Genomic DNA, 18,601 nt, shown 5'->3' with positions numbered 1-18,601 from the left:
CAGAACTGTTATCTGCATTTTTCATTTTAGTAAAACAATTTTTCTTAAATCGCAGATATATAAATTTAAAAAGATAAACAAGAAAAAAGACCTAAAATTTGCAGATTATTTTCAAAAATCACAACTAATCACAACTCACAACATGCTCACAACAACCAAAACCAAACACCTGTCCATACAACCATACAACTGTCTTTCTTTCAAGGGCACTTGGAAAGTATCTTAGATCATAGATAAAAATTTATGGATACAATTTTTTTATATATGATTTGTGTAATAAACCACAGCGTTTTGAGTAGTTCTAATGACGTAATTAATTAAAATGGGTAACAAATCGATGAAAAATAATTAGATATTAATATACTACATGATAACGCATAACCATACAATTCATGATGTATAAAATGTAAAAGTATTCATTAAAAATATAGCTCACTTTTTAAACAGGTCCTTTAGTGACGTATGAATGTACGAAACCTTCGATGGAAAGAACAGTCGGTATCATATACAGTTCTTAACTCTAGATAAAACAAACAGATGGAGCTGTTGTGGAACATTTATTTTCATTATAAAAATGTACACAAAGCAGAATAGCTAAAGAAAATTAAATACAGCGGTAAATAGTAAAATCAGAATACAAACACATGGTAGAAAATTGTTAAGGATAGTTTAGGACCATATTATCATAGAACCTTTCAACTTGTAGGAAAAATTCAAAAAGTGCTGAGTCGGTAATTGTTAATCGCCATTTTCTTACCGACAGGGCCGATCATATTCAGTAAAGGTGTGTATACTTACCGATTGATATTGAAAAATCAAATATTTGAAAGTTTTCCGCCTTTGAGTTTTTAAATATTCTTTATTATATTTAAGAAATCCGAATATAATGATATTAAATAAGGTACTATAAATTAAAAGATTTTTATACTGTTTTTTTCACATCATCTAAAGATGTATGGTATCCAAAATTTATTGCAAAATTCAATTGAGATAAATACAACTGATGAGTGCGGAGAAATGGATTATTTGTATGATGGGAGCCAGATAATAAATGCATCTAATCATGAATTGGAGGATAATACAGAGGTAAGGATATTATAATAAATTATCAACAGTTCCATGTTTTATATTGTTACTATATTATATTTCGTTTTAGTTTATTCTACAAGACGGTACCAGAGCAATGATAATTAATGGAGCTCTCGTAACATCTGACGGACAAGCTCTAGTTTTAAACGATGAAGATATTAATGGGTATAATTTTGATGAAACCTCTGGTAAGTAAATAAATTAATTTATCAGACTAGCTGACTTGGCTAACATATGACTTATTAATATATTATTCTCTGATAGATCAGATAGTAATTTCTGATGAACACAATGAACTTTTTCAAGCAATTAATGGCCATATTATTTCAAATGATGATCAACCAGATGAACAACAACAGGTTTATTTTCTTGAAGGAAGTGACATACCTTTTGCACTAAATACACAAGTAGGTACATGCTGGTATTTTTTTTATTGTTAATTTTCCTTTTATACGATTACAGAACAATAATTGTGCATACCAACTGGCTACATTTTCAGATGAGAGTACCGATGTACCTTTACAAATGGTACAGTTAGATTCTGCAACAGAAGAAAGTGTTATTGATTTAGGACAAATACTACAACAAGACGACATTAGAGAAGTTGAAGAAGGAAGGTAAGTTAATAAAAATATATATACTATACAGGGTGGTCCGAATTATGTATGTTCGGGAGACTTTGGCAGCATTTTCTACACGTAAAAATAAGTAAAAAATTTCGTATACAATTTGTCCTAAAATATTTCCTTTTTGAGATACAGGGTGTAGAAGTTTCATTTTAATTTCGATTTTATCCAAATTATTGCTATCTACATTTTCTATAAGTGTTTGAAGAGTAATAACTTTTCATCCGTATCTGTATAAAACTACTGAGTGAAAAAATATACATTTACGCGTTTTTTTTATGTAAGAAAGGTCTCTTGGTAAAAATCGCTACGGGCAACCGTTCTCAGAGCCATTCTCAAGATATTTGTGATGGAAATCATAAAATAATAAATACAAGAAGAAGTGTCAAGTCAATGTTAAATTATGGAAACAGCGTGGCTGCCTGGGTAACTAATTTTCAGATATGGCGGCTGGGACATTTGACATGACTATGACATGACATAGACAATGACATAGACATGACAATTTCAGTTTTATGAAATTTATTTCCGTTTCCGGGTTTTTAATGGCGGGCTGTTCAGGAGGTTTAAATCTGGGTTAATATACTTTTTACTCTTTCTAGTAGTAAATAATACAACAAAATTACTGAAAAATATTTATTTGGAATTTAGAACAATGTAAATATGCAAATCAACACAATTAGCTATAAACACATAAACTACTGTATCAATATCAAAATATTTAAATAACATCAGAGATGCTGTGTTAAAGTGAATTAGTAAAGTAACAGAGTGCACTGACTTACAGAAACTTGAAGATAAATAAATGTTTTCACAGCTTCACGGGCGTAAAACTAACTGGAAGCAGGAAAAAGACAACAGAAACCCACGCAAAACCTGGAACCAAAAAAAATATGTAAAAAAATATAAATATAGGTACATAAGACTTTTGTGAATTAAATCAGGACTTGAATGAAAATAAAATGAATAAAAAATATGATACATATACATCTAATACCTCATTTGTATTTTAAAAATAATCTACATACATAGCATTATTGCTATGAAAATACATAATAGGTACCTATGTGCTATGTAATTACGCATTTATGTTCATCTTGTAGATAATTAATGTAGGCTAATAATATTTCAATAATCATAATTTACCTTGTGTAACTTGCTTTCAATTGCTCAAAATCTCCGATCAGTCTTTAAAGTAGAGATACGGAAAAATCCTTGGTAAAGAATATCCCAAGATCCTTGGATCTAAAGCTAAAAAAATATAAAAACAGTTAATATATTACCTATTTTTACGTATAATATGGCCCATACCTACTACACGCAGAAACGTCGATTTATCATTTTCTTTATGTAATTAATATCATATATACTTTATTAAAGTGTTAACAAGGAACTTTATATCAAAAAAGATCTTTGTACTTATAAATTTCAGCCGAAATATCATAAACAAACTTCCAATCAAATCTAAACGGCAAAAACTAAAATGGCGCTCGACCTTGCCAGAGGCCTCGGGAGTTGACATATCGCTGACACACAGACAAAAGAAGAGGACGCCGACGTGCATAAAAATGTTCCGTAACAGAAGTTGACAGAAATCATATAGAAATATTCAGATTTTTGTCTAGGACAGTCTAGAAGGCCATGCTTTCTGCCTGGGTAGGACCGCGCCAGAACTGTTTCCAATTTTCCGGTTTACTGTCACCCCCCTGATGGAAATGATCACTACATGTCATCATTGTCAAAAAATAAACATGTTGGCTAGATAGTCATTTGACTGAAATTATAAATATGGCAACCTTTTATTTTTTTAAATGAATTATAATTTTTTGTAGAAAAAAATCATGCTAAAACAATTTCTGTTGAACTTTTGGCACAAAAATATTTCAAATTTATTATTTCAGTCTGATAATTTTCTTGTCATGTTTAATTTTTGTCAATGACGTCTTGTATTGATTATTTTTGATTTCAAATATCTTGACAACCGTTACTCATAGCGATTTTTACTTAGAGGCCTTTTTACGTGAAAAACGGCGGAAATGTATATTTATTCACTCAGTAACGTAATACAGGTACCGACGAAAAGTTCTTACTTTTCAAAACAGTTAAAAAATATGTATGTATAGATATGTCTGCAGAATATGTTGCCGAAGTTTCCTGATTACTATTTGGACCATCCTGTAGCGATAAAAAAAAAAATAGTTTTAATAATATTCATTTAGCTATCAATGTGCAGTTCTAAAAAATGGAATGATCCATTTCCAACCGACTAATCACATATATGAAATAAATAACTTACCTATACAGAGTGCAAACAATAGTGAAACTGTAATAGAAGAGCCCACATTTCAATTAGATAATAAAACTATTGACGATTTGTCATCTATTAAAGGTAATAAACTGACTCTATAAAGCCTGGTTGACACGGTTAAAGTGTACTTGGACCAAGTCAACCGGATGTCGCCATATAAATATACCTATAGGCTTGGTTCATTTCGGTTAATTTTAAAAATTCCGACCGCAGCGCTCGATACGACAGAAATTAGAAGTGCCGGGTTTAAATTATTTCACGTAGTCTCGTTACCGTTGAAGTTGGACGGCTTTGTAGCATTCAAGTACCGTATGATCGAATAAAAACGGCGCCAGCGAAGGCTATGAAATGAAGATCGCTGTCATTTTATATGTAAATTTATATGGAAAATGTCATCGGTCGTCATTTCATAGCCATCGCTGACGCCGCGCCGTTTTTATTCGATCATACGGTACTTTGTTGTTAAAAAGCCTTCCAACTCGACTTTGATCAAACAATCAATACTATACGAGCAGCGTACAAGTGAGATGCGCACAGCATCATTATAGGCTTGGTGCATTTCAGTTGATTTCAACAAATTCCTACCGCAGCGCACTCTACGGCAGAAATCAGAAAATATAAGTACATAGTTCACGCCGCCGTCATGTCGATCGCATTAAAATATTATTGAAATCGGGTTTTGTTATAATATTTATGTATTTTAGTTTTTTGCTAGTGCAGTTATTGAGACTATAAAACACTAAGGTACGAGGTTTGTGTGATGTAACGCTGTTTCGGGTAGTAAAAAATAAGTGAAAAAGAATTCGAACTAGGCGTCTTGTTGTGTTGTGACAATTTCAAATGTTAATAAAATTGCCTAAAAAAATGTTATCGCGTAAAGGATAGCGTAATTAAGGCGTTGTTTGGTGCAATAACATTGAATAACTGAACTTTCCCGGATATTCAACTCTCGCGAAACAACATTTTATAGCTTCATTATTTCTTACACCGATTTGATCAATAGCAAAAATGGATTCAAGCAGTTCGTCGAAACAAGTGAGCAAACAAAGCGCTCGTTACATAATCAAAAAATTAAATAGACATATACTATGAGAGGATGAAATATTTGCAATATTAATATTATACTTTTTTAATCAACTAGTGATTAAATGTTTTATGAACATCTTCTAAAATTATAATTATGTACCTTTAAAAATTTCGTTATAGCCGAAATAGCCCCAATTATGCCCCACTAGCAAAACCGGTGATAAAACTATGTACGCTACCATAGTTGAACTCATCTAAAAAATTTGTTTAACTGGAATAATAAGTTATAATGCAAGTTAGACCTTCGGAAGATATCGCAATATTTACCTTTTTACTTTTTAGTTTAGAATTTCCACAAATTACACTTTCTAACGCTTTTAGAATAATTATATACTAATTTTTTCGTTTACTCGTCATTTAAACCCGTGTATTTGTATGTGTTCGTTATAGACTAAGAGCTAGCAACGTTTTCGAAAAAGTATTTTAAGACGTCTGGCTCTTCGATACATCTTTTACTATGCTCTCTGGAACAGCATGCGGCCCGTCTGGCTGCCGATACCCGCTGCGTTCACTACTGCGCATCGAAAGAAAATCCTATATTTTTTATTAATTTAGTCCTATAAATTCTAGTATTGGATATAAATCGAACATGTCTCCATAGCGCAGGGCGTAGAGTTTCCGACCACGAACCGATGATTCAGAGTTCGAATCCGGGTCAGGTTAAAGACTTTTTTATTTTCGTTTATATTCTGATAGTAAAGTATTAAATAAGTCTGGTAATTAAAAAAAAACAAATATTTAATACTTTACTATCAGAATATAAACGAAAATAAAATAAAAAAGTCTTTAACCTGACCCGGATTCGAACTCTGAATCATCGGTTCGTGGTCGGAAACTCTACGCACTGCGCTATGGAGACATGTTCGATTAATATTCAATACTAGAATTTAAAGGAGTAATAAAAATATAGGATCTTCTTTCAATGCGCAGTAGAGAACGCAACGTTTACCGGCGGCCAGACGGGCCGCATGCTGTTCTAGAGAGCATAGGAAAAGATATATCAAAAAGCCAGACGTCTTAAAATACTTGTTTTTCCGACGTTGCTAGCTCTCGTACTATTATTTACGAGTTTTCCGGCGGCAGCAGCACCGGCGGAGAATGCACCAAGCCTATGAGTAGAGTTATATGATAGCATCCAAATGTACTTGGTCCAAGTAACTTTGACCATATCATCCCGCCTTAAGTGATAAGATAATAAATAAATAATGATATAATAATAATAACGCACTTTTTTAGGTAGGAATTTGTTAACTGGACAGCCGATAACATTGACAAAATATCTGAATAAAATACAGAACACCAAATTCAAAGATATTGAAGTAAAAAGAAAAATAAAAGGTTAGTTAAGGCACACTTACTAGTGGTATGTTCTAGTGCGTCGTCTGTCGTGTTTTTTATGCGATTGAAAAATTGGTTTATGTCAAAATTAACATATCGTATTTCACTGTGATTGGAGAGAGGGAAGACAGACAGGCGGTTTGTCAAACCGTTGCGTTGGTCGTGTTAAAAAAACGTCTAGCATATGAATTTGTCTTGAGGATCCTAGGTTATAAAAATGTTCAAATTCCTTGCTTCGTTAACATATTCCACAGGGTGCTCCAAACTTTCAACAAAATAATAACATTTTGTTTGTTCCCTCGTATAATTGACAGATAGAATTTCATTTTTAATTTAGAAAGAGATTAAAAAGTAAAAGAATTTAGCTACAAATAGCTTAAAAAATCCTCAAAATCGGCGAACTAGGACACAATATACAGGGTGTTACAAATTCGAGGTACGAGCATTGGTATCAAAGAAAGAAAATCAAAAAACTAATTGCACATTCTCATAGCCACTTTATTAGGGCTATCTGATAGTATTTTTAGATTTTCAAATTAGCTGATAATTTGTGAGATACAGAGGCAGACTTAATTTTTTTAAATACGGACCTGCATTGTTTATTTCAGATTTTGAAAGAACTCGGTCTCCTAAGTACACTGATATGCCACACTTTATACTTTTTTTTTTGTTTCGGACATTTAAACACAAAATTTATTTAAACTAATTTCAAGTCCGGCTCTGTTTTTTAAATATTTAAATTATTCATCGTTACAATATTGATAAGTCTTCAAATTTAACTCTGACGTGGGGTAAAACATTGAATACGAAAAATCAAATTCAATAAAAAAAAATAATCGCATTTCTTGACGTCATTTGTAAAAGTGAAATCAATATTTTTCAACATTTACAATAAAGAGTACAAAATACATTCGGAAGTATAAGAAGAAGATATGTTCAAAGAGCTATAAATAAAATTGACAGAATAATAAATTTGTGCAATAGGCAAGATGGTAACCCTTTCGAACATGTAGATCATTAGAAACTAGTTTGTAGAAGGTGATTTATTGATAATAACTACGATTAATATTATGCATATTGTTAGATCGTACACTGAGAATTTCAAATTCACAATAAAAAAAGTTAAAAATAATATCTTTAATTGCTGAGCTGGATATTATTTATTTGAATCTTTCAATTGGCTCGATTTTCCTAATTCAGTGTTAATTAGCGCTGATCAATATTGTTGCAATGAATATAATCAGATTAAATATTTTAAGAAACCAGGGTCGGACTTGAAAATATTTTAAGTAATAATTAAATAGTTTTGTTGTTGTTAAGGTACCCAAAACAAAAAAAAAGTATAAAGTGTGGCATATCATTGTACTCAGGAGACCGAGTTCTTTCAAAAACTGAAATAAAAATACAGGTCCGTATTTAAAAAAATGAAGTCGGGCTCGTATCTCACAAATAATCAGCTAATTTGAAAATCTAAAAATACTGTCAGATAGCCCTAATAAAGTGGCTATGAGAATATGCAATTAGTTTTTTGATTTTCTAAAAAGTAACGACAGGAAAAAATAATTTTGATTTTCAAAAAAAATCGTTTTTTCCAAAAAGCTCAGCAATCCTTGAAATTTTAAAAACTTTTTTGATAGCATCATGGTGAACATGACAAGGCGTAACTTTGCCCCAATTTAACCATCTTCGTATCTATGACGGTTTCCGAGATACCAGTGCTCGTACCTCGAATTTGTAGCACCCTGTATATAAAACTTTAAAATACATCAAAATTTTTAGATGCCCGTTTTTCCTGCTGGTGAGTGTATATAATATACCTAATTTATGTTTATTACTATTTTAGTTATTGACAATCAAGTTATAGTACCTCGCGAAGAATCGCCAATAAAAAAATTAATTAATAAAAAAATCCCACTTTTTCGGACAAGTCACGGTAAACTTATGGTTGGAAAAATAGTGGATGTAATAAAGAAAAATACTGTGCCCAAGACTACTGTTACAACATCATCCACTACTGATAATAAATGTCTCACCAATTTTAATCAGGCCAATAAGCGGGATATTGAAGACGATAGGAGTATATTGCAGTCTCTACCTATACAGCAAGCGTATAGTGAAAGTGAAAATATACATTTAACCGATTCGCTTAAAAGTATTAAAAAGGATTTCAAAACTTGCAAACGAAAAAGTTCAGGTATGTATACTTATACTCATATACTTAATACTCCTAGAAGGCTAGTATATCACAGACATATATATCTTAAACTCATATATGTTATCAAAATTTATTGAGAAAAAAAGTTATTATTTTGTAGTTGTGTCACAGAAGCTGACAAAATATTATAGTGATGAATATTATATACAGAGTGAGCTTCCTACGATGCTCTCTATGGGTATCTCGGAAACTATTGGAGATAGAGAGTCGGTTAAATGGGAAAAGAATTGCAGTTTTGTGGAGCCATAAATATGCGCCTTTCAGATTTTTGAAAATGGTCCTGGCTTACTAGATATTTCGAATAAAACAAATTTCGACTATTCTAAAATTTGTCCCTACTTCCATTATAAGCTATTTTAGACAAAAAAAATTTTGACATATTACACAAACATATGTTTTTTTAAATGGAAACCATAGTTGGCCATGACTTCATAAAACGCGCCATCTTTAAAGTTTTTCAGCGATATAAGCTATAATATGCTTTCTTCGAAAAAATTACTGAGTTATAGCCAATTCTTATAATTTTTAAACAATTTCACTTAGTTAGCCATGGAAACAAGTTTAATCGTCTTTGCTCTCACAAATGTGAAGCTGTCACATCCAAACTTTGTAAATTAAAAAAAAACAAAAATTGTAAATATGAATTTTTCAAATGAAGAAAAGCGTGTAGGATTATTGGTTCAACTTTTTTGACCATACATTTTCGAGGATACGTTAACCGGTGAATGTTACGTTTTTTACAGTTTTCAAGACATGTTAGAAAAGTTAAATTTAGTTATAGCGAATTCTTATCTTTCTTGACTAATTTCACTTAGATTGCCTGGTATTCTTATTCTTTTATGATTTATAACTTATAAAAAGTCAGAATATATTACTATACGGTTGTATACAACTTACATTACACAACCTAAAACTTAAAAAAATAATATCACTACATACACTTTAAGATATTTTAGAAAATGTTCAAAAAATCCAACATTGTTTTGAGTTGTATCTTTTTAAAACTGAATTACTACCTATCCTCACAGAAGGACCGGTCGACTTATTAAACTTCTCTCGTACCGCCACTTCGAGTGCCTCTCTTAATTCATAAGTTCTTTTGTAAACCTTATTGTTAACCATACCGCATAAAAAATCTAAAATGGATAGGTCAGGTAATCGAGGAGGCCCACGCAATTAGTTCGCCTCTTCCTATCCCTAAGTGTGCATAATTATGATATAAATAATTTTTAACATTCCTTTCATAATGGGGGTTGGGGGGTGTTAGAATTAAAGTCATGTTGGAACCACTCTATTGATGCGCGAGTATCTACACGCTTTTATTCATTTGAAAAACTCATATTTACAATTTTTGTTTATTTTGGAGGTGACAGCTTCAGATTTCTGAGCAACGGCGATTGAACTTGTTTCCATGGCTAACTAAGTAAAATTGTTTTAAATTACAAGAATTGGCTATAACTCAGTAATTTTTTGAAGAAAACATATTATAGCTTATATCGCTAAAAAGCTCAAAAAATGGCGCTTTTTATGAAGTCATGGTCAACTATGGTTTCCATTTAAAAAAACATATGTTTGTATCATATGTCAAAAATGACAGGCTTTAGAAAATAACGGGGGACACAATCTAATTAAGGATGTGATTATCTACAACTCTGAAAACCTTTTGCCTAAAATAACTTATAATGTAATTATGGACAATTTTTAAAATAGCCGAAATTTGTTTTTTTCGAAATAGTAAGCCATGAACTTTTTAAAAAATCTGAAAGGTGCATATTTATGACCCCACAAAACTGCAATTCTTTCCCCATTTAACCGACTGTCTATTTCCAGTAGTTTCTGAGATACCCATAGAGAACATCGTAAGAAAGTCACCCTGTATATGATGGCGGGAGGTGATATCTTGTAGTAGCTATTATAGGTGATATTTGCCAACATATAACCAATTTTTTTGTTTATATTTTTATATTACCACCTACCAAACCAAACTAATGTAATTGTGAAAAACAATTAATTTAATGAAACGTTCCAGGCGAAAACTGGGAGAAAAAAAACATATTAACTGAAAATATTTAAGGAATATGCTTAGTTTTGCCAAAGTTTACAGTAGAATTCTGTAAACTTTGGTTTTGGTATTCATTTTTTCCTTGGATAATTAAAGTTCTCGTAAAATGGAAGCTTTTTCATCATTTGGAAACAGTGTTTAAACCTTGAAAACTCTATGTATCTACCCGGGCAAGCGTGTTACTGTCCAAACCCTATATTATTTACTCTCTTTCTTCATGAGAGACTTCTGACTCTACTAGCCTTCTACCGTATGATCGAAAAAAAACGGCGTCCAGTTGGCTGGGAAATGAACATCAATGACATTTCCCATATAAATTTACATATAAAATGACAGCGATCTTCATTCCATAGCCATCGCTGACGCCGTTTTTTTTCGATCATACGGTAGCAGTATTAATTCTATGCTTATACTATAATCTGCCCAACGAGAGGGGCTTCGCGACAGTGACGGTTCTGTCATTTTAATTCACAGGAAAATTGTACTTTCTGTCATTTTTTAGATGTCGTCTGTCAAATTCTTCCCGAACTCGTTGGACAGACTTTGGTCGTTATTTTATCAGGTAGTTGTCAACTTAAGATATAATACAGCTTATGTTTTTTAGGCAAGTCCGTTATAAAAAAGAGCCCATCACTTATAGAAAACAGAGTGCCTTTTGACGCAACTATAAAAAAGGACTCCCCACCAAAATCAACTGAAAACAATCAAAAAGACAATTTGCAAGGGCACTTAATTGCCAACTCTAATATCGTTATTCAAGATAAAGTTGTAAGCAAAGACTGTTTCAGTCTCATTGCTAAGACACTATCGGGGTTGATGAACATGGATAGCGTTGTTAAAAAGTTGAAGGATAGACCCATTATTTTAAAGGTAGTTTATTAAAATTAATATTAGAGCATCCTCCTGTATTTCATATTTAGCCCTTTAGATGTAGTCAATGTATAGGCGTGGTGCATTTCAGTTGATTTCAACAAATTCCGACCGCAGCGCTTCAACGGCCGAAATCAGAAATTATTAAAAAATTTAAATAATATTAAAATCATGGTTTTGTCATAATATTTAGGTATTTTAGTTTTTTGCTAGTGCAGTTATTGAGACTATAAAACACTCAGTACGAGGTTTGTGTGATGTAACGCTGTTTCGGGTAGTAAAAAATAAGTGAAAAAGAATTCGAAGGCGTCGTGTTGTGTTGTGACAATTTCAAATGCTAATAAAATTGCCGAAAAAATGTTAACGCGTAAAGGAGAGCGTAATTAGGGCGTTGTTTGGTGCAATAACATTCAATAACTTAACATTCCCGGATATTCAAATCTTCCGAAACAACATTTTAATAGGTTCATAGTTTCTCACACCGATTTGATCAAAAGCAAAAATAAATTCAAGATTCAAGCAGTTCGACGAAACAAGTGAGCAAACAAAGTGCTCGTTACATAATCAAAAAATTAAATAGATATACCGGGTGAGTCTCAAAAGTGGCTCACCCCTATAACTTTTTTATTTTTTTAGTTAAAAAAACGAGATTTGGTATGTTAGTATATGACATAAATTAGGATTGATTGACGTATTCAATTGTTTTCGGTCACTTCCGGTTTCACCGGAAATGACTACAACTTTTGATTTTTAAATGACACCCCCGGTATTTTTTTACTTTATTCGATAGAAAATGTAATTCTGAAGAGAATGACATATCATATGTCAACTTTTGACATTTTCGCATATGGTTTATTTGAAATTATAACTTGCGGTTCGTAATGAAAATTTGACTCGAAATACCAAGTGTGTGCTATCAAATTATTCGTAAAAAAATACTTTTTCCAAATATGCCAATGAGCCACCCTCGTTCCATTTGAAAAAATTGAGATATGATTAAAAATACGATTTGAGCATTTTCTAACTGGCCAGGACAAGACACTAAAAACATTAGACGATCAAATCTATTTTCCAAGGCTCCTTGATGAAGAATTAGTGTCTTTAACATATAGCCATGGCACTCTAGATTGAATTTTAAAATACAAATTTTTATTAAGCGAGAATGTCAAAAATTGACATATGATATGTCATTCTATTCAGAATGTTATTTTCTATCGAATAAAGTAAAAAAATACCGAGGGTGCCATTTAAAAATCAAAAGTTGTAGTCATTTCCGGTGAAACAGGAAGTGATCGAAAACAATTGAATACACCAATCAATCCTAATTTATGTCATATACTAACATACCAAATCTCGTTGTTTTATCTGAAAAAATAAAAGAGTTATAGGGGGATGAGCCACTTTTGAGACGCACCCGGTATATAAAATATAATTTTCAATATTAATGGTATACTTTTTTTAATCAACTAGATTAAATATTTTATGAACATCTACTAAAAATATAATTACCATATTATTATTAGTAGTATTAAATGAATGTACTTTTAAAAAAAATCCGTTATAGCCAAAATAGCCCCAATTATGCCCCACTAGCAAAACCGGTGATTAAAACTATGCTCGCTACCGTAGAACTCATCTAAAAAGTGTTTTTAACTGGAATAATAAATTATTATGCAAGTTAGACCTTCTGCAGATATCAAAACATTTACTTTTTTATTTTTAGTTTTAGAATTTTCACAAATTATACTTCCTAACACTTTTAGAATAATTAAATAATATATTTTTCGTATACTCGCTATTTCAACCTGTGTATTTGTATATATCGAATGTTTACAATATTGTCCGATGGGGGCAGCACCGGCGGAGAATGCACCAAGCCTATAGGCTTGCTAAATACATAGCGAAAATTTCTGATTTCTCAGAAATCAGAAATTTTCTTTTCTGCCGTATGCAGTGCTGCGGTCGGAATTATTCGAAGTCAACTGACATGCACCAAGCCTATATGATGTTCTTTGAAATTTGCGGATACCGCAGGAGAACCTTAAACAGGACTTTTGCATACGTTCTAATATTTTTATATCACTTAAATTTAGGCATGAACCATAAAGTACATGGGATATATCAGTAAGTTTAAGTTACATCTTTGTAGTTAAGTAATGTCTATGGGGATACAATTTTTTGGTATATCTATTGTGACAGTAAGTGTGTTTTATTGTCGAACATTATTTTCCAAGTAATAGTCAATCAATATTTTTTTAATTAAAAAAAATGCCCCATAGGCAGCTGCCTGTCTTGCCTAGAGAATAAAGCGGCTCTGGTTTTGGTGTATTGTGGTGAATTAGTGTTTTATTTTGCTGCTGTTAACACCAAAGGTTCCAACCCTTAACTGTTATCTCTTTTAAGGTGTTGGAGAAAAATTATAATCAAGACAAAAAGGAGTACGAGAAGAACGTCTCTTATTGTAGCGGGTATATGGTGAGGGAATACAAGTTAGACGACGAGGCGGACAGCTTTTCCGAAAGCTGGACATTTGTACCGGACAGTAACCCCAAAGACATCATACTAAATGGTGCCGGCTTCGAAACAACAACCGACACAGGGACCGGCTTAAAGTTCGTTTTTGGTGGGAATATTGGGTGATCGAATGAAGACTACGTCACAGCAGGCTTAGAAATAGCTTTTTCTGGGGAATAACAACTGATAATGAGTGTCAAGAGATCATATAGATTAGCCTTAAAACTAAATCTTAAATAACTTAAAAACGATTTACATATTTTAGGTATAGGAACATGTATAAACAAAAAGTAACGAATTGAAAATCTTTTTTACTAGTGAAATATGGTGGTTTTCATTTGAAAAAAAAATGGTTTATGATAATTTTTTAATTGAGAGATTATTCCATGACAGCTGCGGCCAGTATTAGAATTAGAATAAGTGGGAGGGGGGTTAATCTCTGCGACCTTAGAGATCTATTGTGTCCCCCTTTCTTGAGTTATAACTCATCATACAGTCCCAGGACTTCCTACGGAGACCCGTGTCCCTCACAGTCGAGGAGCTACGACCCAGGCCGGGTAGACGAAACGGTAGCTTGTGTCGCCTGTTGGGTTTAGAGGTAGGAGGTAGGCTCCCTGACCCTTGGAGGAGGTGGTAGCATGTATGCCACTTGCGGAGTATGGTCTCACGCAAGTGTCAGCCACCTCTCCTGTAGTTCTTTGGGTTTGGCTTCTTGGAACTTTCATTGTTACTGTTCTCAGTGTCGCTAGGGGTTTCCCCACAGCTTCACCGGTGATGTTTTTATTACTATTATTATCAGATCTCATAGTGTTCCTATGAGTCGCTAGGGACAGTCGGTCCACTTCTACAGAGCCCCGCATGTAGAAGTAAGGTGTAAAATACAATGGGGTGCCCCCCGGTGCCCCAAGGTTGAGGCTGTCCATAGCCCCGCCCGGTATCGTTATATGTCTTGGTGCAATTCCCTGGCCACGACACTACAGTCAGGGACAAGACGATGAGTGAGATGCTTCTTAGACCAAGCCAAGTGCTAGAGGGGATTCCCCCCAGCACCTGACCAGGAGCTTCCCCACCAACGACAAGGTCTTGCATGTCCTAGGGGAAGTTGCGGCCAGTATTATATGACATTCAAACAATTTAATCTTTGAAATAGATAGCCACATGTCTTCTCTTTATGTCACAGTGCCTGTGTAATCACTACATTTGACGTTTAGGCTATACACATTTTTTGACAGGCGGATTTTTTCCTCCAAAAATTTTAAAATATTTTTTTTCTCAGAAACTGTTAATGTTCGGTATAGAGTGTTTGATATCAAAATTCATAAAATTTTACAGAGAGTTTAAGTATGTAATAAAAAATGGGGGTACCCATTTAATATAAGAAAGTTGCTGTCAACTTCCGGCATATCGGGAAATGCCGCCATATTGAAAATATTTTTAATTGATAGATCTCACTGTGAGACAATGATGTGTAAATTTCTAAAAACTTCTAATGTACGCTCAGCCTGGGACACCTTGCATATAATTATGTATGCTGAAATGAACTAAAAATATATTAGATTTATAGGTAATATTGAGCAATTTTGGTTTGGTATTGTTAAACTTGACAGCATCGATTTTGGCAGGGGATAATAGGGGCAATTCAAACTGAAATGTTATTTCTCCATTAAATCGTCGACGTGGTTTTTATTTGATCACACTGTACATTTTATTAAATAATTTTTTGATTTTTCAGGCCAGTGAATATAACCATTCAAATCACCGTGAATTCCGAAGGCAATCGAACGTCCAGAGTGATAATCAGTCCATTAAATATGTATGGAAATATACAAAGTTTAATAATGCTGACACCGACGAATAATACGCCAAAATCCTCCCATTTTGTACCAAAGTCATCTAGCGTTGACGCATTTAAGTTAGTATCAATTTTTATATTTAATTTAAATTGCTTTTTATACATCACGACATTTTGACTCGAAATACCAAGTGTGTAGTATCAAATAATTCGTTAAAAAATGCTTTTTCCAAATATGCTAATGAGCCACCCTCCTTCCATTTGAAAAAATTGAGATATTGATTTAATTGAGTAAAAATACGATCGGGGCATCTTTTAACTGGCCAGGACAAGGCACGAAAAACATCAGACGATCAAATCTATTTTTCCCAGGCTCCTTGATTGGAAATTAATATTTTTAACACAGCCATGACACTCTAGATTGAAATATAAAATACAATTTTTTTTAAGCGAGAATGTTAAAAGTTGGCATATGGTATGTCATTCTATTTAGAGTGCCATTTTCTATCGAAGAAAGTAACAAAATACCGAGGGTGTCGTTTAAACATCAAAAGTTGTAGTAATTTCCGGTGAAACAGGAAGTAACCAAAAACAATTGAATACGTCAATCAATCCTAATTTATGTCATATATAGTAACACACCAAATCTCGATTTTTATCTGAAAAAATAAAAAAGTTATAGACGTGGGCCACTTTTGAGATGCAATTTATTTACTATATCTATCCTAGAGTAATACAACTGCTACTATATGGTATACATCTACTGAGTCTTTATGTTGGTAGTTGCTGGTAGTCACAAATGCATGTTTTAGCTGTAAGTTTTGTCCTATGAAATTCTCACACAAGAGGGATTTGTCAGAGCATATAACAACGCACATAGAAGATAGCAAGGAGTCGCCATTTCAATGTGATGAATGCAACAAGAAATTTGTGACAGCCTTACAACTAGGAAGACATATGCAAGTACATTTCAAGCCAGTGCAGTGCAAGTATTGTTCTAAAAGGTAATGACAAATCGTCCTATTGCTGCCAAAAGTCACTAACTAACATTTTTCCGAACAACCAAATTCAATCACTATGTTTTGAAGCGGAGAATCGATTGCAAAAGTTATTAACTATGATTTCTCGCTATTTATGTTTTATTTTAATACCGAATAGTTACTAACTATAAAATCTTTATGCAATGCAATTCATCTTTAGACGCATTTTTCTCGGAAGTAACAAAAAGTAAGTTAGTGACTTTTGGCAGCAATGGGACGAAATAAAGTTTATTTATTTTTTTCTTTTAAGAGGAAGTGTCAGTTTTATACAGGGGTGGCTCGTCAATAACAATGTAGTAAAAACATATATGATTTTTAGGTATGCAAATTTAAAAGAATTGAAGAAACATCTAACTGCACATTTCTTTCTGAAAAAACAAAACGAAGAATACTTGACAGAGCTACCAACTGTCGCTGAGAACAAACAACAAACCCAGAAAAAAGTGTTCTCTTGTGATTTTTGTAGCAGGCAGTTTACCAGGCATTCCAATTTACAGAGGCATACTGAAATTCATAGCGGAGATGGAGCGTTCAAGTAAGACGGAATAAGATCAATGTTATTAATAACTTCAAAATAAAACACTAATTCACCTAAATACACCAAAACACTTTATGTTTGCACTGGGCTAACCAATGACTAAAGAATACAAGAACCAATAACACCCGAGACCAAATTGTTGTTGTATTAATTTTTCTTAACTTATGAAGAGATATTTATATTTTTGATAAATGTTTTGACTACGCCTATGGTGTATGCTGCATATTTAGGTGGTATCATTAATTACAAAAAACGTATTAAAATGTTTTAACAGATACAAAACTAGTATCGACGTATACCATATATCATGTTCATATAATATCAGAAAAATAATTATCAAATTCACTACAACATGTCAAATTTTAAGTTCGTAAAACATAAGCCCCCCAAATCTCATTCAAATCGGATTAACAGTTCTTAAAATATCTTAAAAAATGTGTTTAGTTTTTTAAAGTTTGATGCTCTGTAACGGACAAATGAAGTACTTGTATAGAGGTAAATTGTGTCCAATGAACTTATTTTGATTACAGAAATACACCCTGTATAAGGTATTTTCTAGAATAAAAATAAGATAAAAAATGCTTATTATCAATACTCGTATCTGTTGGATTAGTATGGACTTACTACTGTAATATGAAAAAAAGTTTTATGATTTCGTCTTGTGTAGGCAACACTTTTTTGCCTAGATTATATACACGTCACTGTAATCCTTATCTCAACTGAATTTAACTTTAATGATAAATTTTAGGTGTACTGTATGTAGTTGCTCCTATCAGTATGGATCGTCTTTAACAAGACATATGCTATCTGATCATCTTGATATTACCAAAAGATCACACTCACTGAAAGTTGAAGCTGATAAAGAATTAGATTCGTTGATAGAATACAAAGTAATGGAAGATGACATCACCTTTGAGGCAGTACCTTTGTACGAGATGGGGGAGACTATGCAATTTCAAAATGTAAATATTGATATGGAACATTTACCCGGAGACATGGAAATTTTAGAAATTCCGATAGATGAAAATATTATTATAGAAAACTAAACTGTAAATATATGTAATATAAATAGCATAAATATTTATTTATGTTTTACTTACTGAAAACCATATAAATTATATTA

General features: G+C 32.6%; 1 protein-coding gene across 3 annotated transcripts; it reads left to right on the top strand.

Moving 5' to 3' along the window:
* The first annotated feature begins 515 nt into the window (after positions 1–515).
* On the top strand, positions 516–18,562 carry LOC115876951. 3 transcript variants are annotated; one of them, XM_030893164.1, is made up of 15 exons: positions 522–647; positions 707–784; positions 952–1,086; positions 1,157–1,277; positions 1,354–1,496; positions 1,552–1,706; positions 3,935–4,104; positions 6,346–6,447; positions 8,291–8,641; positions 11,329–11,594; positions 13,998–14,206; positions 15,841–16,020; positions 16,713–16,904; positions 17,260–17,475; positions 18,227–18,562. In XM_030893164.1, the coding sequence occupies exons 3-15, from the start codon at positions 952–954 to the stop codon at positions 18,522–18,524; spliced, it is 2,538 nt and encodes an 845-aa protein (XP_030749024.1). In that variant the 5' UTR covers positions 522–647; positions 707–784; the 3' UTR covers positions 18,525–18,562. The 3 variants fall into 3 exon arrangements, with proteins under 3 accessions (XP_030748891.1, XP_030749024.1, XP_030748948.1); XM_030893031.1 differs by having other exon boundaries at positions 516–784; XM_030893088.1 differs by having other exon boundaries at positions 522–784; positions 874–1,086.
* Positions 18,563–18,601: the final 39 nt, after the last annotated feature.

This window comes from Sitophilus oryzae, unplaced genomic scaffold (assembly GCF_002938485.1).
Source record: "Sitophilus oryzae breed Bouriz unplaced genomic scaffold, Soryzae_2.0 scaffold_1000_pilon_pilon, whole genome shotgun sequence".
NCBI classification, from domain to species: Eukaryota; Metazoa; Arthropoda; class Insecta; order Coleoptera; family Curculionidae; genus Sitophilus; species Sitophilus oryzae.
The sequence above is the reverse complement of the archived record's forward strand: the minus strand, read 5'-3'. Positions and strand labels throughout refer to the sequence as shown.

Bases quoted from the DNA above. Each gene is read 5' to 3' on its own strand.
- LOC115876951 (XM_030893031.1), top strand. From the start codon at position 952: ATGTATGGTATCCAAAATTTATTGCAAAATTCAATTGAGATAAATACA. The intron at 8,642-11,328 runs GTATGTATACTT...TATGTTTTTTAG, and splicing joins TTGCAAACGAAAAAGTTCAG to GCAAGTCCGTTATAAAAAAG. The intron at 16,905-17,259 runs GTAATGACAAAT...TATGATTTTTAG, and splicing joins TGCAAGTATTGTTCTAAAAG to GTATGCAAATTTAAAAGAAT.